Source organism: Electrophorus electricus, chromosome 2, assembly GCF_041902795.1.
Source record: "Electrophorus electricus isolate QZ-2024a chromosome 2, ASM4190279v1, whole genome shotgun sequence".
NCBI classification, from domain to species: domain Eukaryota; kingdom Metazoa; phylum Chordata; class Actinopteri; order Gymnotiformes; family Gymnotidae; genus Electrophorus; species Electrophorus electricus.
The window spans coordinates 39017793-39043392 of NC_137498.1; the positions used below are offsets into that span (position 1 = coordinate 39017793).

At 42.1% G+C, this 25600-nt stretch overlaps 1 protein-coding gene across 22 annotated transcripts in view; it reads left to right on the top strand.

Moving 5' to 3' along the window:
* adgrb2 (adhesion G protein-coupled receptor B2) overlaps nucleotides 1–25600 on the top strand; it is a 188123-nt gene that overhangs the window by 23258 nt on the left and 139265 nt on the right. For all 22 annotated transcript variants that reach the window (XR_014118762.1, XR_014118764.1, XM_035529193.2 and 19 more), the window contains exon 2: nucleotides 17727–18564. Coding sequence is in view for 20 of the 22 variants with exons in the window: in XM_035529193.2 (XP_035385086.1) it covers nucleotides 17742–18564 (823 nt within the window). In the remaining 2 variants the exon portion in view is untranslated. The remainder of the gene's footprint in view (nucleotides 1–17726; nucleotides 18565–25600) is intronic.

Here is a 25600-nt window from a genome sequence, read left to right on the forward strand (position 1 = left end):
TCCAGGATTTGAAAACCTGGGTTGGTTTGATTGCAGATAGGGTCCCAGAGTTTTGAGTTTGGGTTAAACTAAGATCCTTAAAACCCTTTTTCCCCTTGTTATCTGTGCTACCTCTTTTCTTCTCACACCTTGAGTATTCCTCCAACCCATCTCTTGCTTTTTAAGTAATAACTTTTTACTCTCTTGCGCCCCCTTTCCCTGCCTCTCATCTGAGGGACCCTTTGAATTCCTGAGGGAGAAGACCAGAGCACACCTGTCACTCCTGTGCCCTTATCTTCAGAAATCTCAACATGAATAATAAATGTGGACTTTCGTTCCTGCTTTCTCTTCACTGCTTGCCCAGGGGGATGTGTCTTTTTTACCAAGCCTCCTGTCTTTCATACAGATCACCACTTTCAGATCAGGGTTATCTCTGAGTTATTCATATTGTGTACACAGAATTACTTGATCCACATCATATTTGCCTTTCTTTTGTTCTTGTGGGGCTCTACTGTTTGTGCTGCTTTTTTGAATGAAGACAGGATACAGGACAGAGATCTGATACATATCCATCCAGTACTCCCATTAAACCTTTCTATTGTAGAGCACCACATTCTATTGCCTCCAGTCACTGGGAATATTTCCATATTAATCTGGTGTTTGTGATTATTTAACTACGGGCATCGTAAACCAGAGAAAGCCTTAAATAATTGTCAATTAACCAGGAGAAAAAAAACACCCTTTTTACCCCACCAAGATTTGACATAAGCTCCTAAGGATTATATAGCAGGCAGGGCTCTCTGATCTTGCCAGGAGGAAATTGCTGACTTGCCTGAGAATTCACCCCAGGTTCATGAAACTGAACTGCACTGCATGTAGACCTGGCAATCATTTCTCCTTAAATGGGTCCCAAGAAGGGGTGTCCCACAGAAACCGTTAAGGCTCTTTGGCAATGGGAGACACTGACCAAGTAGAGGAGAGATGATTTGATAAAAGGGCTCTTGTGTCAGTTCCCAGAGTCTGTTCTGTTCCAGCTCAGTGCAGACAAAGGCAGACAGGCCGGCACGGCAGACGCTGGGCCGAACGGAGAGAGAGACCGAGGGTCACTCACTGGCTCAGAGAGCCACTGAGCTGTGTTGAATCCTGCACACAAGCCTGGAGGAGAAACTGCTTTTGCCCAGCCTCCGCTGTCTCCAGCAGGGTCACATGCTGATGATAGTATCGGTGGACATGAACACACATGCTATATAGTATACCAATGCAGAAAAAAAATTATATATACTCACTGGCCTTGATGTCTTTGAATGAACCTTTTTCAGTAGCCACTCAAATGGAGGCTCCTGTGCTGTTTCTCTGTGCTTTCATCCTTCACTTAATATCTCTTAATGAGTTTCTCACCTTTCTCAAACAAAATACTTCCCCCTGCAGGAATACTGTGCCATTCAAAAAACTGCTCATCACTTTGTGTTTTGGTATGCATGGATGTTTCCATGGTGAGGGAGAGGAAGGAGTCCCATATTTAGCAAAGCTTTTCCTTCTCCACTCTGCCCATTGTTTTTATGCTTGTAATAAAATGGATAAGTTTTCATTTACCTGGAGGCACTGAGCAGCATCCATGGGGATGGGCTGCATGTTTGAAGCACTGCTATTTTGTTTAGTACACTGCTGTTGTTTTCAATTGGTCGGCGAGGCTTCGCCTGCCATCGAATATGTAGCAGTCGATGGACTGCCTGTGATTAATTAACATAGTCCACTCCTGATATTTTATGGTTTATTTGTTTGTTTGTTTTATGGGAGTGGAAAGAAAGACATGGATTAAGAATGTGTGAGAGTACATATTCTCCTGAAGCTCTCATCAGAACTGCATGCGACTGAGTATTCTGTATGACCCAGGCTGCGGTGGAGAGATTTTCCATGAAATAGGGCTTAAATGCACTTTTAGCAGCTGCATTTGCTTGCCTGGTCTCATCCAGTGTGATGCTATTTGTTTGCGGGACAAAACAATTGCTCAATTATAGCGGGCTGATCGAGGGACGTTTATTGTGTGGGCCGCATGTTGGTGAGCGGCGCATAGGTGAAACGTGCTGTACGCTACGGCAGAGAGACTTTTGCAGGGAGAGCACCATCGATTATGATCTGGAGGAGCTCTCTGGAGGAACAATAGCCAAGCCATTTGTTTGACAGGAAGAGACTGGAGGGAAGTCAATTACTGCGCATGGGTGTCCACTCACGGAGTGCAGGGCAGCAGGAAGGGAACGGGGACGAGGAGGCGATCCTGCAGGGAGATGCTCACCACCACCTTGCCCTGGCCCCCTAACCTCCTACAGGCCTCTTGGCATGTGTTTTTGCCTGCTGACTGTGTGAGGCCGTGAGCCAAGCACATGTGTCACACGCACTCTCCTGGGGTGAAAAAAGATGGCTTCACCAGACATTTTATCTCGAAGAACCTGAAGGCCTTTTCAAAATAGGGACAATTATCATATCATCTGAAGGGCTTAGCTGGGCTAAAGCTGCCATGGGCTGCAAAACATCATGTTGACAAAGATTCTGAAACACCTTTAATGTCCAATCAAGGCCTTTTATAAAGAAAATGAAACCTCAAATGATATGTTTCTTAAGGATACATCTGGTAATCACTGTAATTTTGGAAGCACATATTGAAAGTTTCCACAAGAAATTAAGCTCTCAAAACTCTGAATGCAGGCACAAAATAGTTCATTAAAACTGAAATTATGGGAATTTAGGGCACACAAATGTAAGTTTTACAAATTTGGTTACTTGCTGAATTGACCATATTCACTTCCTTGTCTTTTAACGCAGGAATAGAGAAAAAAAACCAAAAACAAACAAATTTACATTTTTTGCCAAGACAAAAACATTTCTCACATTCTGTAAATTGGAAATTGGACAAAGCACATCTGAACACAGCTTAAGAATGAAATCTGACTCTGTGTCATTGCTGAGGCACAGTCTTTCAGTTTGTGTTTATTGTGAAGCCTACCCACCTTTAGCCGTTTTGTTATTGTACATGATCTGCTTTTCTAAGGTCTACTTATAGATCTTAGTCACTTGTATTTCTTTTATGAAAAAGAAAAGAAAAATGAAAAAGCAGAAAGGACTGATAGGCCCCATTTATATGTGAGTGTGGGTAACTGAACAGGTAGTTCAATGACAAGCATGAATAGCTTAGAAAACAGACCGAGTGTAAGATGATGCATGCTTTGATCTGTTCTCAGTTTGCATTTAAAGCAGTTATGCTGTTTGAGTTCACCTTACAAAGGTTGTCTATTACCCTATAACTCTGTGCATGTCTGTGTGCTTTGTGCGTGGTTTTTTGGAAAGAGGGATGTTTAGAAATGCACTTTTTGTTTTGAGTTCCAGGTGTAAATTGTTATGTTAGTACATTGGCTAAATTTTTCCATTATCTCACAACAAGTACAGAAATAAAAAAATATATATTTAATTTTTATTGTTGTTATTCTCTCAGCATCTTGGATTGGCTGAGGGGTAGAGAGTAGGGGAAGTGAACAGGCACACATTTTGCAAGGGGGTCTGTACCTAATATTTTACATTCATTTCATTCTGCTGATTTGTACAAATTAGTGATCTATGCCTCATTGAGGAGACCAGCAATAAACGTGATCACCTGGCAGGAGAGTTTCTCTCTCCATCATGCACTTACCTCTCTTTTTCTTTCTCTCTATTTTGCTCTCTCTCTTTCCTGGGTTCCAAGTTTTACTCTCATCCCTCTTTATCTGTAAGTGATGGTGTGATTTTGAGGGTCAGTTCTCCTTTAAGTGTTGCACACTCAGCGTGAGGACATGTCATGAGAAGAACTGCCATTTTACCTGCTGGCTCTGGAGGCCAAAGCCTGCTGACTGCCTTCTGTAGCACCATGAAAGGTGTGTGAGTAGAGCTGAGATTAGGTCAGTGGCTGTGTTTGTGTGTGTTTGTGCATGTGGATGCAGCAGTATATTAAAAAGATTGCTCATGCAGCTCTCTCACATAAGTTGGATGGCAAAGTGTTATGTCTATCTTGCTTAAATTACCATATTTAATGGCCACAAACGAGCCTTTATGCTATTAATTGTGTTGTTAATTAGCACGCTGTTTATGTGCCTAGAGTTAGCGCTGGCTTTCATGGACTGTGAGAGTTCCAGGCAGGGGAGCCCCATCCTGCTTGGCTTGCTGTGTACTCACTGCTGGTTTTCTTTGTTTGCTTTTGTTGTGTCTGAAGTGAGCGACTCAGAGGTGCTGCTAAGGGGGAGGCTGCTGGGGATGCCTCCATTAGGCCGGGGAAGAAACGGGCATGTCCGGCCCGTCTGTCCTACTTTGGCAGACGCGGCAGCCTCTGGTGTTGTTCTGTGTTAAATGCTCTCAGGCGGAAAGCAAAACCGAACCTGTCGTTTCCTCACCATCAGCGGCTAAGTGGGATGAGGCTGTATCAACGAGTCCCACAAACCGGCACGCAAGAAAGTCATCCTCTTCAACACCCCCATATCCCCCATATCGGCCCCGCAGTATTTTGCTGCCCTGTAAGGCCATGCTTATGGATCAAATCGCAGCACTTGATTTGTGCACAGCTCTGTGATGAGCTCAGGGCTCAGCCTATCTACCCAGAGCGACAGCAGCATAAGCACTGAAGCTCCACCAACCTCCACCACTGAAAGCAGCATAGACACTGAAGCCAGGCTTCATCAGCATCTCCGCTTCCTTCACCTCCACCTCTTAATCCTCCATCTCTGGCTCGCGCACTTCTGTTGTTTCTCTCTCTGTTTGTTGAATCACCGTGGATACTGACATGTTGGCAACTTTTAAAATGGAAGCTGGTCTCCTTCGATATAATTTCTGACTGGGGAATTGGTGACATTGGCTCACCTTTGAGAATTGAACATGATGTGCATGTGCATTCTTGCATGTGTTTGTGTGTGTGTGTGTGTGTGTGTGTTTGTGTGTGTTTGTGTGTGTGTTTGTGTGTGTGTGTGTGTGGGTGTTTGTGTGTGTGTTTTGTGTGTGTGGGGGGGGACAAAAAGGCAGATTGAGAGAAAATAGGATAGAATAGAAAAAAACGAATGAGTTTTAAATTACCTACATGATAGTAAGTCTCAGAGATCTCCCACAGAGCTCTGTGTTGCAGATATTTAATGAAAAGAGAGAGAGAAGGTTCTGTGGCTTCACTAGCAGTTATGATCTCCTTTGAGGTCACTCACTTGGTGGAGGTGTTAATGTCACACACCCTGAATGTGTGCAGATGTATAGGTTCTCCAGACACTTCTTATGACAACCAGCCACTACATCACCAATGCCATGAAACCGTTTGATGGAGGAGAATATGTAGCGCTCAAAGACCATCCTATAGGGGCACTTAGTTTCTCTCTCTTTTTTCTACTCTGTATTTCTCTCTCCCTTTCACTCTTTCTCTGTTGTCTTTTCTCTCTCTCTGCCTCTCTCTCTTTCTCTCTCTCGCTCTCTCACTCTACCACTTTCTCTCTGTCCCTTATGCCTCTTTCAAAACTGACCATGTGGACCGTAAAATAATCAGAGAATAATCTGGTTTTGTTGCCACGGCGTCTGTGTGTGTACAGATGGACTCATAGTACTAGAGAAATAATGGTACATGTGGGTCAGAAGTGCATCTGGGCTCTGTCAGATATGTTGTTTATCACAGTATATTCTCAGCCCACTGGCCTGAGGCAGTGCGGCTGAGGAGTGGAATCCAAGACTGGGGCTTAACTCTGAGTTTTACCACCCCGTTACCCATCCTTGGATTGTTGTAGTTTTCAGATGTCAAGAATGGAGGGAAGAAACAGAGTAGGGTTTCTCTGTACAACTAGTAGGGACAATGAGGAAATGAAGTGAGAAGAAGATAACTGTTGAAATCCAAGAAGAGAAGTGTTGAAAATTAGACAAATACTATCACAATTTTAGCTCTTGAGTGAATGTTTATCTTGGTTTTGCATTTGAATTCTAATTATTTATTCTTTAGTGTTCAGCCAGCATATTATCAGAATCCAATCAATTTTGATCTACTTAAGAACATGCATATCAATATATACATGTATATTATATAGAACTAATTCTTATAATGTATGTGCTAGCTGAAATTCATCAGACCTGATTTATTTATTTAAGTTTTTATGTTTAACAGGTCACGTTTCATGGTAATTACTTGCTACTGCTGGAGATTGTGTTTATTTACATATTTCTGTAGAGTTGGTGAAAAGTTTCTTGTACCAGTAATAACTTACATACATATAAGTTAATAACTTATATACATATCCTGCTCTGTGATGAGGCCTTACCGGTGTGATGTCGGTTTTCATGATCAGCTGGACCTGGAAGAGTCCTGGTGCAGGCCCGAGCATTACGCCCATGATGAATGGGGCGTCAGCCTCTCTCTGACCCATGCCACTCGCCGAGCCTCTGGGTGACCCAGCTGACCCAGTTAGGTGACCTGCAGATCAGAGTGTGGGTGCAGAGGGTCGGGAGGGTCACAGGCCTCAACATGTCTCCTTGTTTTTGTCAGCTAAGAGTGTTAGAGAGATAAAGAGATTCAGACAGAGCAAATGAGAGGGAGGGAGGGAGGGAGGGAGGGAGAAATAGGGAGAGATTGGGAGTGAGAGGGAGAGAGAGGGAGAGAGAGAGAAGAGACAGAAGGTGGGTATTTTTTCACTCCTGTCTCCTAATAGATGTAGACAAGCAAGACCTTGGCAGTAACCAGCAACCTTCGCACACCATGCATAAACGCATATGGAAATTATTTGCTTGCATTCTGCACCATACACACACACACACACACACACACTTTTGCTCTATGCTACTTTACACTTTCACTACAGAAACTTCTCCAACATTCCCTTAAACATGAAATAAGAGAAGACATTTACCCAGAGAAGCTATTCCTTTTGATCTCTGCTACCAATTCACATTTCTCTCAGTAAGTGTTCTGCTGAAATTGGTCTCATCTTTACATTGCATATAATTTTAGAAGGGTAATTTAAGACAGCAAGTCTAGGTTTGTTGTAATGCTGAACATTAAGGAACAGGAAAAAGAGGCTGTTTGCCTCTGTCATTTTCTCAGACACAGGAAAAAAAAAATTTACATTTCATATTTCAACATTTTAATATTTAAAAATTTTATTTTAAGGTTTGCATATTTGATATTCATACGATCATTACATTTAAGGTCCTTATAAATGTGTCTAAGACCTTCTGGATGCTTCTGGCTGGCGTAATTGCTCTCGCTTACCTTTTTATGTGACAACTTACTGCTCCTTTTAGGAGTGTTTCAGTAGTGTTCCCCATCCACCAGCTGGGAACAGGTGGGAGGGCACTGTGAGTCAAACCCAACATCATTACCACTCTTTTTTTTTGTGGTGTGAACAGTTGGATATACACTGGAGGACAACAGACAGTCTCGTCAGGCTTTATTTAACTCCTCCTTTATTTAACTCCTCATTTTCCCTCTACTTTTCTCTGTCTTCTTTTCATTCTTCCATCATCCTTCTCTTTGCTTTGTCTTTCCAAACAAGGTGCGCTCCCTTGTTACCACTTCAGTGTGTAGGTTTAATTTAACTCTAATGTATGAAACCCTTATATGTTCCCCCATCTCTCTCTCTCTCTCTCTCTCTCTCTCTCGTGTTATGTAGATAATGCAGTGAGACAGAGAGCATGGGTGGGTTAGCGGGGGAGGGAGTAAGGGAGGATGTATGACGGGGTGATTATGGAGTAGTCTCTCTGTCCCTCTGGACACTCTCTGAAATATAGCTGTTTGTGCAGCTCGGGCCTCCACCTCTCTAAATGAAGTCTCATTTGATGGCTGTGTAATTGAGAATCAGTGTACAGCTCCTTGCTGTGGCTGTGCAGAAGAGGAAGCTAGAGTGTGCAAGTGCATAGGCGTCTATTTTCCTCCCTTCTTTCTTTCCAAATGAGGCTCATTCCCCAGTCACCACTTTAATTTGGAGGTTTAATTTAGCTTCAGCATAAGGAGCTTCTTTTTCTTCCCTCTCTCTCTCCCCCCTTTTCTTTTATTATTTGGGTAATTCATTATAAGGCCCAGTGAGTGGGTGGCTGTCTGAGTGGGGAGAAGGAGGGGAGTTAAGAAGGATGGTTGTGCACTGTGTGTGGTGCAAGCTTCTAGTCCCCCTATGGAGTCTCTCTGAAATATAGCTTTAGCTTTATAGTGTATGCAGTTCAGGTAATGGCCATGTAATAACAGCGCACACATGCATCTACCTTCCTAAATCAGGCACAGGCCTGTAGTCTTTATTACAGATAGAATATTGTATATGTGAGAAGACCACTGTGCCACTGGGTATATCACTGTGACTTTAAAGCACTAGTCAGGTGGGACATAGGCCCTGGTAAGCACTATGCTCTGTGGCCAATTAAGCACATGGTCCATTCTCATTAGACTTCCATGCTGATAGCACTGTTTGACTGCACAGACACATGGTTCTGAATATGCTTTTTTGCTATTTTTTTTACTCCTCTTGTGATTGAAGATGTATTTGCAAGATAGCACTCTTTTTTGTCCAAAAGGCTTTCAGTATCAGGGGTTTTTAAATGTTTTTTTGTAAAAACAAATAACAACAAAAACAAATAAATACATAAAATAGTTTCTTTATAAGTTCTATGTAAAAATACTTGAGTGCTCCCTTTGAGCTATATTTACTTTCCTTTCATAACAAATTGCATTCAAACTAACTGTTAGTAATTATCCATCAAATAAAAATTATGAAGGAAAAATATGCATACACATGTTATAGTGTGTAGAAGACATGTCTTCTACTGATGTGAAGTTGTTGGGGGACTGTTCCTTTCTAAATTAGCTTTTAGGGGGGATGGGGGGGGGGGGGACTTAAGACAATCCCTGGTTCTGCTGCTATGTACATATGCAGAGCCCTCTGTTCATCGTTTCTGAAAGCCCATATTTCTGTGGTCTCTACTGAATTTAATCATGGTTTATAATGATGTGTTTACTAATGATGCAGTTAGTGGAACAAAAAAGAAAAGTCCCAGCATAAAAAGCAAAAGCCATTTATGTATAGGTGGTACAATAGTTAATTTAAACATAAATTAATTAATGCATAGTCGAAATAAAACAATATCTCTTTAATGCAATTTAATGAAGAAACTGTTGTAATGCTAATACTATAATTAAAATCAAATTATTCTTTTATGCCTGTCATCTCATTTATGTATAGCTTTGGGTCATTCTGTAAAGTTTTCAAATAAAGAATATAATCTGCAGCTTAATTTATTTTTCTAAATGCAGAAGCAGTTCGTAATATAGGCCATTTCTTTATATTATACATGGTTAGCTCCACATTGATTGAGCTCTTAGCAGCATATACATAATGCATGATATCACCAAGCTGTCCTAGCTACTCCCTTCATGCATAAAGTCTGTGCCATGCCAGTCTCCTGCATGCACTGCCCTGAAAAGCAGAAGCACATCTGTAAACTAACAGCCCGCAAATCCGCAGGGTGGACCTGCAGTTCAGCATTTCATTTGTAAGATGCAAAACGGAAGCCTAATAGCCATGGCAGCTACACAAGCGTTGCAATTTTTTAAAGCAGTTTGTGAAACAAACAAAAATATAAATAAATAAATAAATAAATAAATAGATCACTGCCTGAATGAATGATGCTGTCTTTTATACTAGACTATGCTGTTCTTCAGCCCAGCTGAAAGGAGGCTGCTTTATTCTGAAACAAACATGAGCTTGCCTCTGGGTACTTTTCCTATTCTGTCCAGGATCATTCTGGATGATTATTCTGTTTCTTACACCCAGTTCTTAGGAATTACATCCCCAAAGACATCACTTTCTGGCAGGGTGCAATCGCCTCTCCATCTGAAGGTTGATGCAGCCTCTGCTCCAGCTTGCAAATAAAATTGTGGCACTTAGGAAGCCCCGATGACTGTGCTCAGTGCACTGTCCACCCGTATGGTGGGAGAATGTCTGTGGTGTTCTCCACCGCATAGTGTTTGATTTTTAACTGAGGGTATCAGCACACTGCTGTTCGCGGATGTTGTGAGACTGATATTTTGTTGGTTTTGCCTGGGAATGGAGTCTCTGTGTGGTGCTATGTCCCAGGCATGGATGAAACATGCTCTTATCCTCCTGGCTGCTGTTTTGACAGAACATAGACATATTGGGAAATGTCATTGCTCTGTGGCACTGTGCATTGTCGCGGTAATGTCTAACTCGTTTAAAGGTGTCTTGACAACACTGAAGAAATGTCCTCCATCAAAAGTGATTCTCCAAACTGGAAATGACTTGATGGACCCAATGCAAAGGCCATGAAGATGTAGACTTCATATAAGGACTGGATACACTCAGAACACAAGTCAGTCTAGTGACACTACACTAGTGAATGCAGAATGACCTGAATTCTGTTGTGATTTGCATTGGTTGTTGACTTGTTTTCTTACATGTGGAGGTGAGAATCCATATTTTGTTTCGTCATGTCTTTCTTTTTTGATGTATAGTGCGGATGTGTCAGGGCAATACTGACTCAGACATTTTTGTGAGAGACCTTGATACACTATCCATAGTCAGCAGTTCATTTTATACCGTAAGGGTACAATGTGATTCTAAATCAAAACCACTGTATCAAGAATGTTTAACAAAAGACCTAGGTCAAACAGTACAGGATATTCTGACACAGCAAGGAATGCGACTTTGTTTCTTTCTCTCCTATTAATAGACATACCTGAGATTAGCAACAGTGCAGGAAAATCAGACTCTTGGCTCATGCCGAAAAGAATCGTATTGCTGGAGAGCACGTTGATGATTGAGAATAGCTCTAGCCACAGTGTTGAAAAAGACACCTGTTATGGCAGAGACAGGAAAGAGAGCTTGTATAACAGGGCTGCTAACAAACGGAGTGAGCAAGGGATTGGAGTGGAGAGGAGTAGAAGCAGAGGGAGAGCGAGTCATGCTAATAAATATTCAAGCTTTGCTGAGGGGAGATGGTGACTTTTTTTTTCTTTTTTCTTTCTTTTGCAGTACAGCTGTTCTATTAAGCTGTTGCTAAGAGGGGAGTTTTTGTCTTCATGCATTCTAAGCTGACAGATGGTGACATTTTGGGCCATGCCCAGTGTGTGGATGGCTCTGGGGGCACTGAGTATGTACTCTGCCTTGCCCAAGCCAAGCTAGTCACAGAGGGGCAGAAACACATGAGAATGGAAAACCGGAGGTAGGGACAGATGGACAGGTCATCCTCATTTTGTGCATTTCCATGGGAAAGTGATCACATTTTTTGTCTATTAATTACTGAGTACTGCTCAAACTAGCAAGAATGATAAATCTGGCTTTATGTGCATGCTATTACTGAGCAAGTACATTTGGAATGCAGTTATAATAGCCTCAGCCTGTTCACTAAGTTGCTTTGAATTCATCTTTTTTATGCTGTTAGATCCATATTGTCAGTTTGCATGTTCACCCCTTAAAATTCAACAGGAGCACACCTCAGGGGAATGTGGATTGCACCTCATGCTGATTGCAGGAGTTTTCTGTTCGCAGGAGGCATGGCCATTCCTGTTCTCACCCTGAATTCAGACTTGTCATGCCATCATGCCATGAGCTTTCCTAGATCAAGTCAATCCAAAAAGGTCAGATATCTAGCAGGCTGTGCGTAGGCTTGGGTCATGTTCTCACATGCAGCAGCACTCTGTCACTCTGTGTGATATGTTTCACTAATGAAGAGAAAGCAGAAGGAAAGGGAAAAAAAGCATAAAAAGCTTAAAAGCCCCAAATTGGTGTGTGCCTGCAATATTGATTCCAGTCTTCAAATTCAAGCTTTCAGACTGCATGCTGAAAGTGTGTTCAATCTGCATGTGCGTACATGAGGGCGTGTGTGTAATAATATTTAGACTACTTATGAAGTCAGTGCATGCATATGAATTAATTTAATCTCTAATGTCATGCATGCATAATCATACTACAGTGTCATGGTACCTGTGCATTAGTTTATAAGAGACAGAGCAGCATCCACTTGCCTGTGCCTCTCTGCTGAGGAGACGTAGCCTGATAAAGTGTGTGCCACGTGTTACTAAGTCCCATCATGTGTGCAGGCTGCAGGGGAGGAGGGAGAGAGGCCATCAGTGTTCTCTGACACCTGTTTGGTTTGTTATGATAGCCTTGCATATAGCATGTCAGCACTTTGTTCCCCACAAACCTTGAATAATCCCACCTTGTGGAGTACATGAATTTATCATGACACCCCGAAGGCAAGGAAATGTTCCTCTTCCACATTCACTCATTTATGCCCACACCTGCATGCATGCATTCACACATACACACACACACACACACACACACGCACACGCACACGCACGCGCACGCGCACGCGCACGCACACTCACACGCACACGCACACGCACGCACACACACACACACACACACACACACACACACACACACACACACACACACACACACACACACAGAATGTGTTGTATGGAGGCATAATAAGACCTTTCCTTTGTGAGGGGAAAGGGGAATCCACTAAAGGAGGAACCTGGTGGAAAGATTCCAACCATCTCATTTTGGCAGAATGTGCATTTTGCTGAATGTGCATTTTGCTGTCACTGTGCCATTATCAAAAATGCTATCAAACCAACACGACTTTATGGCATTTATATCAGTCAGAGTAATCCCCAGAGGGCAGCCCTGCCTCCAGGTACCATGTGCTCAGGAGTGCTCCTTATACATCTTTGAATGGCCTTTATTTGAATACACTGTATAAAAAATAATCAGACTAAACCAAATTAAAATTTTCAAAGCTGTGGAGAGAGGAATGTTGCTATGGTTACTTCTAGCACACTTCTTTTTTTTATTTTTTTTTTATTTTGGTCTTATTTTTTCTCTTTGTTTTAGGAAAACAATATGAAGGGAAGTGAAGATGGCTTCATGTTTCAGAGATTTTGATCACTGTTTTGCTGTTGTACAGATTTTAAGACTTGGGGACAGAATGTGAACTACGAGGATGAACTCAAGCAAAAGGTTACATTTACACATTACAGATCTGAACTCTACTTTTACTGATTAATGAAAGATTATAAGTGTCAGGTTTATCCCCCTAACACCTGCACCATGCTTCTAGTGATAGTAATTAATATGCACCTGAGTCAGTTTAGTCACTTTATCTCACAAGCTTCTCAACAGATTTACTGTTGGTCATAGTAATACTGATATAAAATGCTTCCTGATATGACATTATAATGAGCTGGACACAAGTCATCTTCTAATTTTTCATTGTCTTTTGCTTAGGAAATGGTAACCTTCGGGCCTGAAGTACTCCCCATCTTTCCTGCTGCTATAATCGCCTTAATGTCTCCTTTGTCCCTAGCAAATTAAACTCTGTTCCCTCTGCTTTCGTGCTTATTAGCCCCCTGCAGTGTAAATTAATAAATCAATGGACAAACCATGACAGGCCTAATGGGGAGAGTAAGCATGTCAGAGGAGGATGGTCTCCATGCTAGCCATCTTCAGCCCACCCCTTGCTCCCGCTGGGCTTCGGAACTGGGGTAAAATAGCCCTGAACTGCATCTGTGCTCCATGAAATGTAATTTAGGCTTCCAGTGTGGGGTCTGTGTGACCTTGCTGACTGGAATTGGACCTACTGAGCTTTGTCTCATATGGGACATCCTCCAGTGCCCTTAGATACTTTAAAGCAGGGTTTGGTCAGACATCGCCCCTGGGACAGAGCTGTATTCCTAATCTCTAATCCCATTCCTCTACAGTGCAAAGGACTACCAATGAGGCAAGAGGGAGGGGAGGGGGGCGGGGTGTCCTGATTTACGAGGCGGAACAATTCCTTTTTTTCTGCTAACTGCTTTCGGCTGAGGGCTTTACACCCAAGCTGCTGAAGTGGGTCAGGGTTTCGATAGGCCGGGCTGGCCAGCACTAGCCTAGAATAGAATGCTCAGACCAGGCAAACACCCTGTGCCCTAATCTTTAGCCCTTGAATTATAAACCTTGAACTCTTACTTCTAACCCTTTTTTAAGAGCAACCCTTTTTAAGGCAAATGTAATGAGTTTTGCTGTAAAAAAAAAAAAAAAAAAAGGGAACACATATAGGCACCTAGTAGAGATCATTTAATGCTATGTGAAGTGCTACACACACACACACACAATTTGATTCTGAACTTTGAATTGGCAGGTTATTGGTTGATATTACATTTAATCATTAATGTATTTCTCGAAGTCATGGTAGAATGCTCAAGGAAAACAATTTATTTATCACTGTTTGATGCATTAATCAGATTTGGGTAAACTGGACATCAATCATCTTTTAACTGTTTAATCAAATACAGTTCCTGACTATAAGAATGTATTATGAGTCACATCAAAAGCACAGTGTCATTCTTTCATACTGCCAGAGTCTCTAGACAGATGCAATAAATTATAATCTCTACAGTTACAGAGAAACTGAAGAGCAATCATAAAACACACTTCAAAAGAAACTTTATAGGGATGAAAAAGTAATTACAGCATCTGCCCACTTACCTCACCATCTTCCCAAAGCTTATTATAATCGAGTACATAGTCATACTCAACCAGGCACTTTGCTAACCCCTTTTGGTTCCTGCCACAGTATTGTGACATAACTCTCAGAGGCATTGCCTGTGTCCTTAACCTGACTTAGTCATCCTGGGCATCCAGACTGCCCTTTTTGTGTATCTGAAGGGTCATTATAGTGTTGTGTAAGCTTGTTGGAGAGTCCACTGCAGGCCCTTTGATCCTGGTGAAGAGCTCCTGTCTTTGTTAGCCAGCAAGCCCTCTATCAGCTCCAAAGTCCCAGTGCTACTTCAAACGTACCCCGGCTGCAGTCAAAGGCCACAAGTGGACTTTTTCAGGATACAAATGCAGAAAAGCCGACATATAGATGACACATCCAGTCCCACTGCATCGACAAATATAGAGATTACTGTTTTTTTATAAGCAGATGGCTTTATTCCTGGAATGGTCCTTCTCCGTTTCGTTTATAGTATGTGTATTACATATTTCCAAGAGAGACAGAGTGGGTAGCAGGTATGAGATGTGGCTTAACCATACTGTCTCATCTTTTCCTCTGGGACGGATGAAGCGCTGCACTCGGTGACCTACAAACAAGTTGTAGTGGAACTGTATCAGTCGTTTTGAGGGGTGAGATGTCTCAAAGGCTCCCAGACACAAGAGGGTCAGGCCTCTTTGACACCCGAGTGCTAAAAGGTCACTGTCACACTCTCATGGTGTGACATTAAGAATCATGTACAAACATTGTTAGCTGTCTGTCTGCCAGTCAGCATCCCATGAACATTCCTCATTTTATTCTCACCTCCACAGCTGCACCTCCGATTAAATGAATCAGTGGTTCTGGAGACAGCTGCAGTTGTTTGAAGCCCGAGTGATCAAAACAGATTCATCTCTGCTATCATCTCGATTATTTCTCTAGCACTGTGCCTTTTTTCTCATGATGATTTTTGGTCTCCTATGTGTAAAGGAGCACCTGTGTGTTTTCAGTGTGGCATGTGTTTCTTTATGACTCACAGTTTCTTACCTGTACGTGTGCTCACATTTATGTTAATTTGCCTGGATGTGTTGCCATGTTTCACGCATTATTTTTCCCTCTTTCTCTGCAATTTTGATTTTAAAAATTATCATACATATATGGCAAAATGCAAAGGTAGATCTCATAATAGCAATGTACAAATGACATCTTTAGGAATAACCTGTAATTTCTGTGGATTCAAATGTATGAATTTCCTTATTCCAACATGATGGCACCACATTTTTTTAAACATTACAGTGAGTGCTTCAGCTCACTTGGAGAATAACACTAACTAATACCTTATAAGTTTGATTCACCTCTGTTCCATGGCAAGTGCCAATCATCTTTTAGATGAATGTGTGGATACCTGTGAAATTGAGCAGTTGAATGAAATTGACCTTTTCATGCGGTTCACTTTGAGAAGCATTTTGTTTGCAGTCATTCTAATGTTACTGCTACATTTGCTGAATGATCTTCAACTGAGGCTTCTTACAAGCCAAAACTAGAAAACTGAAAAACATATCCACTCTAAACCCATGTGTTTTATTGGCCCCTTTTTAAAACCTATTTTCTCTGAATTCTGAAGACAATTTAAGTGTATTCACTGACAGCCTAGTAATTTTAGCCTACCTACTATATGCTGTGAGATGACTTTAGGGATGTGTATAATCATCTAAAATTAATGTGTGCCTTTTTTGCCCTTTTCATGCTGAATATTTTAAATCTTAATTCTTGTTAAATCTACCTGGAATTTGTTTTGTTTTTCCTTTCCTTAATTCCTTTTTCTTTCTCACAGTTTTGTACCATTTGAAGTATTTTAGATCGTATGGTAAAATTCAAACTGTCACAAAAACTTAATTTGTCTGGTTTGATTATGTTTTCATTATTCCATTGCATATAGGGATAAAAGTATGTTTGTGTGTCAGGGGGCATGTATTTAACTTTTTATGAAGAGCAAATACCTCCATATTGACAAAGACACACTTTGTTTTTTTTATTACAATGATAATAAACCAAACAATTTGATTTAAATTTGTTTACTGACATTACAGTAGTTTAGATTTAGGTACAGAGATTAGATTTAAGTGTAGGCATTGCATAATATAGTCATACACAAGTCAATATCCCATAGTAATAATTTTTTGTGTGTGTGTGTGTGTGTGTGTGTGTGTGTGTGTGTGTGTGTGTTTGTATGTGCATATGCATTGTCATTCATATGCATGGCTGCTGTCAAGCCCCACAGGTCTAAAACATCTGTGCAGAAAGCATCACAGCTATAGGCTGATTTACTGGGCAGTGGGAGAGAATGGGAAGAGAGCAGGAAGTGAAGAGAGAGAGAGAGAGAGAGAAAGAGAGAGAGAGAGAGAAAGAGAGAGAGCATTCACAACATGAGAATGATTGAGATAGAGAAATAAAGAAAGAAAAGTTAGAATGACAAACAAGCTGGATGATAGAAGAAAAAATTGAAGTCACACACATCTATCTATCGATCTCAATATGGACATATAGAAACCCAGGGAGGATGAAAAATTGCATGAACTGACAGAGAGATGGAGAGAAACGGAAGGAGGTGTGTTGGAGCTGACGCTGTGGTTCACGGCTTGCTAATGCAGCTTAGTGGCCACATATAATTAAGACAGAGAGAGGAAGAGAGAGAGCACAAGTGCTCGTCAGGGCTGAGTGAAGAGGAGGGCCATAGGAGCAGAGTTAGGGAGTGCAGCTGGGAGACATGAATGGAGAGGAACACCGTCTGGCAGACGGAGATGGAGAGACACTGATTTACGGAAAAAAAAACTGCTTCATTTCAACCAGCAAAGCACAAAAGTGGCCAGATTTGTAGCATGTCTCCCTTCTGTTTTGCTCCTTTCTTGTTCTTCTTGTATGGGTGTCTTTGCATACACTTTGTACGTTTATGAAGCTGATTACTTAATTAATTATTATTACACAATGCAGTTCCTCTGTTTCCCCTCCTGGCAGATTAAGGAGGATTAGTGATGTAAATCTCATAAAGATATTAACATAGTATTATACATTCCTAACTTTCCAGCCTGTCTATGTTTTTGACACTGTGCTCCTTTCTTTTCACAGAAAACAAGATATTTTAATGTTAGCAGTGTCAAAATTGCTTTTGAAAAATGATTAATCTGTTCTATTAGCCTAATTGTTGTGCCATACTCACCCCATTTTTCCTTTTTTCTCCACAGGACAAATGACATAGGATGAACACTGCTGGTCAGCTTTGTCTGTCTGTGCTGTCGTCCCTTCTCGCACTGGCCTGGGGGGTGGAGCCGCCGGGCCAGGCTGCCCCCTGCTCCTCCCTGGTGGCGGGGGTCCTGTACGGCTCCTTCTCACTCAGGGACCTTTTCCCCAGCCCCCTTTCCCTGGCCTCGGGGTGCTCGTGGACAATAGAGAACCCTGACCCCACCAAGTACTCCCTCTATTTCCGTTTCAACCGCCACGCCGGGGTGTGTCTGGCACTCTCACCGTTGGTCCTGCCCCTGGACCACTACCTTGCCAATCAGACTTGCGGCCCACCAGAGCCCCCCTCTGCCTCTGACGCAGAGGCAGTGCAGTTGTGCCTGGTCCCTGGGCCTCACACCTTCCTGCAGTTTGACAAGAACTTTGTACAGCTGTGTCTGGCCACCCAGCCTGGCCAGGGCTCTGAGGGTGATGGGCAATCAGCGGAAGAGAAGGCACACGTGTCTGCTGAGATGCTGGACTTCAGACTTGTGGAAGTGCTACTGATCAACAATGAGAACTCCAGCCAGTTCACGTGTGGTGTACTGTGCCGTTGGTTCGAGGAGTGCCTGCGCTCCAGTCAGGGACCCAGCTTGGGCCGGACACGGGCCGGATGCAGCATCAGTCAGACAGGCTGTGTTTGTGCCAACTCGGGGCCTCCGGTGCCGCTACTGCCCACCACACCCCACAACCGTTCCTTAGACCCTAGTGCCAGTGTGCTGCTGCCCCCGCCTGATGACTGCTGTGTCACCCAGCTGCATTCCAAGAATGCCATCGCCATAGCACCCAGGGAGGTGCGACAAGGTAAGCCAGGTTTATCAAGCATAGCTGACCTGCTTGTTTCAGTTTTACCATATGTTTCCATCAGCACATTGGTTTTGACAGCTTCCTGAGGTTTGGTGTGGGAGATCAAGAGAGGCGTTTTGTTTTGGCTGCATTCTGTTACTGCAGTCTTTGGATTACAAGCAGTTGAGTCACAGCTTGACACCAACCCGTGTTAATCAGAGTTCAAGCCTCATGTGAACACAGAGAGAAAAATAGAACTTCTGATTGCTCAAGCCAGCACTAACTCTGAAATATGAATGCTGTCTATGTTTCATTGTGGATCTTTTTTTTAAATTAACATTGCGAAGGTTGAGCTCAGCTCTGGGCATGGAGCCAGGTCTAGGCTTTCCACAGGAGGAGAGGTGAGGTCCATCTGACATTCAAGAAGAAGCCTGCTGAGAGTTTGGATCATGTTGACTGATGTGCCCTAAAGAGAATTAGATATTTAAATCAGATATTCAAATACTGCCCTTAATCGGGTCAGCATCCCCTCTCCACACCTTGAGCCGCTTCAGTGTGTCTAATCTACTTCTGTCACCATGCCGACAGCCAGGTGATGCACAGGATGGACAACATCGATAAGGTTTTTTTTTTAATCAAATTTGCACACATACACACACGGTGTGGGTGTATATTGCAATTTGAATACATGGCTTGGCTAGAGTGTGCAACTCAGCTCCAGTCACAGATTGGACATGCTGTCTAGGTGGGTGGTGCCAATGTTAATGTCAGGGGACAAAAAAAGGCCAGTTCAGCCTCTGTTCTTATTTCTTATTTTGTTTTTTATTGCTTATTTTGTTCCTTTTGTGGTGTCTGGTGTTGACCAGAGGAAGACGGGCTCCCTTGTTGAGTTTTCTTCTTCATGTTCTTATGGAGTTTTTCCTTGGCACTGTTGCCTTTGGGTTGCTCACTGGGGACATGGACCCGGACATCTCTAAACACTGCTTTGTGACAGCAGCTGTTGTAAAAGTGCTATATAAATACATTTGACTTTGCCTATGACTCCACTCTTCACAAAGAATACACTTGAAATACACAGCCAAAAACCCAATGCTGACATTTTCTAACTTGAGCTATCTTTAAAGGTTTATGAGTTTTGAGCAGTCTAGAATTATTGTGGACAGTTTTCAGAGTATTTTTTGGGTATACATTAGAATACTTCTTTCCTAATTAGGCCACACTGGAATAGCTGATAAAGGCAACTAGCTTGCTCACTTCATTTCAAAATCTAAATCTCTGCAGCATATATGGCAACAGAATACAGAACACTCAAACTCAAGCCAATGCTTTAGTATTTTTCAGGAACAAAGGCAGTTTTGTAGCTAGAGTGGGTTTTTACACTCCTGGTTATGGCTGTACAGTGTACCAGCTTGCTATGACCTGTAAACTATAGAACTGCTTGTACCTGTAACCCTGTATCCATAAAAAATGAAAACTCTGTAGACCATTCCCCTATTCTTTAGCTATAATATCTTTCAGGCCCATATATTTTTAGGGCACTCCTTGTTTGAAAAATTGTCTCCTGATCAAGACACAGGTTGTCACTCTCAGAGGCCCATGTGAAGACAATCTACTAGACCTCTGACTTCATGTCTGTTCCCCTGAGAATGTGCTGACAAAAGGAGATGAAATTCACAAAACACAGTCTGATCTTTCAGACTCGGAGTAGGGCTGGGGAGTGTCTTCTGATTGAGTGAGCGCCACTTCCAAAGGTAGCTGAGGCATGCAATACCAATGCTTTGATTTCTTCCTAGAGTCGATGCTTGAGGCTAATTGGTGAAACTGTCAGGTATGTTGATGTTGGCACTTAACCATCAAAAGCAACAGGCAAAAGCAATAAGCTCTTCATATTGCTTTACTCTGAGCTTGTGTGTGACTCGTGATATCAGTCTCTCTCTGATGTTGTTCAGAGTTCTTCTCTAAAGTGTCCCATTCTCTGTGAACACTTGGATAAGATTCTAAGACTGGACTGACCATTACCAGAATTCTTTCATCTCTTTATCTTATTTGTGAAGGGACAGCCTATAAGTCAACAAAAAGTAATTCCTTAGCTGAAATGTAGACTTTCTGATATCAATGGTTTACATGTGAATACTAATGTTCAACTCAGATTTCTGACCAGTAGCTTTTTCTTTGGAATCCATGATGTACAGAGGCAAGACATGAAGTGGTTTGTGTATAAAAATGGTTAGTCTCTTCTGCATTAGACAGCAAGGTGGGAGTACACTCTGATTATATGTAGATATCTTCTATAAGCACTTTACACAACTGCTAGATCTGAATTTGAATGTCATGTCCAACTATAGCTTTGAAGCTCCCATCAAAGGGATCTGACCTCAAGGTTGTCTTTATGTTTTTATGTGTGCATTTGCTTGTACATGTATTTTTTTCTCAATTTCTCCTCAACTGTTATGAAAATATTCATGACATTTAGAGATAAAATGACATTTAAAAATGAAAATTTATCTTGCTGGAAACTCACAGTGGTCAAAAATGCCTTACAGTAAAACTAGAGCCATTTTGTTTAGCTTATTGGCTTACAGGAAATATTCTGGACATTCAACGAAAGCCGATTTGTCAACTGTATAAAGAATATAGAGTGTACATGTTATCATTTTTGCAATCAATTTCCTTTTTGTCTTTAAAGGCTCTAATGTCAGTGGTAAGGCTTAGCTTCATCCATATAGAGCTTATTTTCTCCACAGACCCTTAATTAATTTGCCCACTCGTATTACTTCAAAATAGCTGACATCTTGACTGCAGATCAATTGGAAAGAGCCTGTAGTAGAGGCAGTGCTGTGCAATTACATGCACAAAAAGAGAGTGTGCACTCTTACATACTGACTGGTTTGATGTACTTCTAAGTGCACTTTCAAAGTTACACACCTTCTGTCTTTCTCTCAGTTTGGACTGTACTTCTGCAATCAGTAAAGCACAGGCTTCTCAGAATAATAAATATGCTCTTCTCTCTGTGTTTTTTTTTTTTTTTTGTGTGTGTGTGTGTGTGTGTGTGTGTGTGTGTGTGTGTGTGTGTGTGTGTGTGTGTCTGTGTGTGTGTCTGTGTCTGTGTCTGTGTGGGTATGAGTGTGCACATACTTGGGCCAAGAATGACCTATGGTTTCAGCCCTTTAGTTGAATACAAAAATAAATTAAGGTACAGTATAAATTCACAAACAAAATGTAATCTTTGGTCTAATTCACAAGGCATCTGATGATATGGGGAGCTGCCTGATGAAGACCTCAAAGGTTGAAATGTTGCAGTGCAAAATAAAACTGGAAGTCTTTTGAAATCAGGCATATTCAGAGTTGTGAATTGTGTGGGCCTTCAGCTTTTTCTCTTATTGGCTGGCAGAAGGGCCTATTAGAGCACATTAAGAATGTGCACTGAAGCATTTTGTGTGAGTGTGCATGGAAGCATGAGGGCATGCACTCTTGTGCACATGTAATTTTTATCCAGTGCAGATCTAGTGACTGTAATTGCATTGTTGTCAGTGTGTTATGAGCAAGACGATGTCAGAGTGATGGATGAAGTATCCCTCTCACTTATGCTCTAAGAAATGTGGGCACATTGCAGGGAAGGAGGGGCAGCACTGTGAAGCAAGTCCAGTGTCACCCTGACCTGACCTGGCCAGGCCTGGCCCCTCTCTCCCCTGCCTTCTCTCCACACCATGCTGCCCAGCTCCATCAAAGCCCAAAGGTTAAGATGAGGGTCACTGCTGCTGTCTGGCGATGATCTGTATGGCAATGAGGGTTTTTTTATTTTTCAAGCAAGCTTGGCTACCTCTTTCTCTCTTCTCCTTTTTCCATTTTTTGAGGTATGCCATATGCCATTTGGTTTCATGGCTGCTGAAGATCAATGGAGCACGTGATTCGTGCACTTGCACTGTGCTATTAGCTCCTCCTGGTAGCCCTTTAAAAGGCTCTAATGTAAGAACCCATGTTATACTTTAAAGTATACACTGCCGTGCATTAACACTTGTCTGTATGGATCAGTAATGTAACAGTTTGGACCAATTCACCATTTTCCTTAATTACTGCCTCATTTGTATGTGTCACTGACTAGTATAGGTGAACAAACATCTCCCTTTTGTAGAGTGTTCATCTCTTTACACAGCTCTCCCCCTGCACATGTGACCTACACTGACCATGGCTTATGTTGCAGCTTATTGTTCTAATTTGCAGATCAGACACTGAAGGCTTTGCTCAGTTAAGCTCACCTTTTTGAAACGTCTGCTCTGAAGTCTCCTGCAGTAATAGTTTGCTATTATGTTGCTTTTTCCCAGCTGGCATTGCTGAGTTGCAAAGACACAGGACTGTGATTGCAACCTCATTGCAAAAGCCTGTAATAGTTGCGCATTGACAAATGCATCACATCCATATGAAACAGCTTGAAACCAATGGCATGTATGTGTAGATAAAGCAGGTTTTCAGATGCCACTGGGACTGCAGCTAGTCCTAGGAGGGGAAAAGACCAAAGATTGCACTTGATCTGTCACAGGGAACAAGTTCAACTCAATATCTCATCCTTCATTTTTACATTTGTCTACTCTTTCTCTCTGATGACTTTCAAGAATGGTGATGTGTGAGGGAGCTTTTAATTGCATGACTCACCCTTCTAAAAGCATCAAGAGACTTTACAAGGAATTTCTGTACAAGGTGTAGCCCACTTTTTTTTATCCTCCATCTCCTCTCTTCACCTTCTCTCCCTCATACCTCCATCCTCCTCCCATCTCCATGCCTTTCTGGCTTTGTTTGTGGTTGAGCAGTAGCTTAATAAAGCTCACATTCGTGGTGTGGCCCGTGACTCAAAGGCGTGAAGCATTCTGCCATTCAAACGCCTGTCCTCTGTCAAGCTTTGGCAGAGCATCAGTGTGGCGATGGGTCCTCATTTGTTTTATTTGCAAGTGCTTCCTGCATCCCGCCCACATGACATGCGGGGCATGCTGTCAGTCAGTCAGCATTGTGCCAGCACGGGCAGGGTAATGCCTGGCTGCTAACTCAAACGGAAGCTGGCATCAGCCAATCACTGAACCAAGGAGGTTTAGGGCCAGCTCAATGTTGTGGATGTAGACGTAGCAAGCCTTCTGTCTCTCAGGATTTTGGAGCTCCACAGGCTGGTAATTCATACCATCATCAGATATGGTGGAACCACACAAAATTTTGATTTGATTTTTTACCACATATGCTCCATCCACTGAATCTATAGCTTCTTGATGCTGCCAGTCCTAAGCACAAAGCTTTAGAGCCACATGAAGTGAAATGAGCAGTACATCTTTCTGTGGTGCTGTTCCTACTGTTAGCTCCAGCCCAAGGTCTGCTATAGGCAGTCACGCCTCCAGCTACTGAGGGAATACCTATCAGTGTCTGCACACAGCACAGAGAGTGAGAGCTGTCCAAATCTTCAAACCAAGTCCTGTAGAACCGTCCTCCCTGGGTGCCTAACCTGTCTGTTTAAATAGCCAGTCTTTGTCCTTTGTGTCTGGCTGTGAGTGAGGCATCGATCAGAAGAGGTTGTCATTAAACGTGGCGCAGTGCTTAGTCTACTTCAGGAGAATGACAGAGGTTGGGCTGGTGAAAAAGGTCCAACAGAGGACTGCTGTAAATCATTGAAATCATCCTACCCTGTTGGAGATCTCTGTGAGTTGTGCCCCCAGGTTGTTGCCTTCACATACACTGAACATAGAAATACACACATACACACACACACACACACACACACACACACACACACACACACACACACACACACACGCACACACACACGCACATGCACAGACAAGAACACACACCCATTGTACTTGAATGTGAATCATGTCCACGTGTTCTTTGCTATTCCCTTTGAGGACTTTATTAAAATATAATAAAATCCAACATATGCAAAGACACAGAGATAAAACCGAAATTCTGCACCTTTGACATGTATGATGAATCATCTTGCTTTAGAGAAGAGCACTACACTGGAGAAGTACTGTACACATCTGAACAGAGTTTTCATTGTTTTGTAGTCCTGTACTTAGAGTTTTTCTTTGTTCAGAGTTGCATATCAAAAGCATGACTTGGAAGGTGTCCCCTGGAAGAAGAATTCCTGAATCTCTGCACTGCCAAAGATGCTAAGGCTACCATCCAATTAGAAAAACTCCCTGGCCCAAGATTTGTCTACAGAGAAAAAAACACTGTGTCTGTCAATGGCTATATAATACATTTGGTGCTAATCTGCTGTCATGGGCAAAGAACATGGAGGAAAAAGAAAGCAAGCAAATGCAAGTCTCCAACTGAAGCATTTAATGAAATTAATGAAAACAACACTGAAAAAAAAGTGTATTAACTACTTCAAAAAAGCCAACCTAAAATACAGTGACTGACAAGATCATAAGAACAAAGACAGGCTTAAATAAGCCATAATGTAAGTCCATAACAGCCCCCAGGTGATGTGGCGAATAAGGCAACACAAACCACCTCAGGGAGGCATGACATAAAGGAAAACAAAGCCAAATGTAGCACAATAGAAACAAAAATAAAAGCTATGTGCAAAGCCATCGCTGAATGACAGAATGGCAGGGGCTCTACAACACACCTGCTAGTAATCTCCTTAAAATAAAATTTCCTAGGTTATAATAATTGTTGCTGTTCTTCATTTTTTCACTGTGGGCAGAAAAGAAATAATTCAACCTGGCAAGAAAATACTCTAAACCCTAAACCAACTCTGACATTCAACTCTATTAAATTGCTAATAAAGTATTTGAAACAGCCTTGTTTTAGGTTTTGGACACTACAAAATATGAGCATTTTCATATGCTACAACAGTGCCCTAGATAGTCAAAATTTGTTTGAGGTCTGCTGCTAACAGCTTGTTTGGGTTACCACAGTTCAGTGTAATTCTAGGCTTGTGTGCTGTATTATCATCCTCTGAAAACATCTACAGATATCAACTAGAGATTTTAATGATCTCATTTTGTGTATCTCTGTAGCTTCAATATCACTACATATCGCAAAAGAACACTGGACTGTATCAATC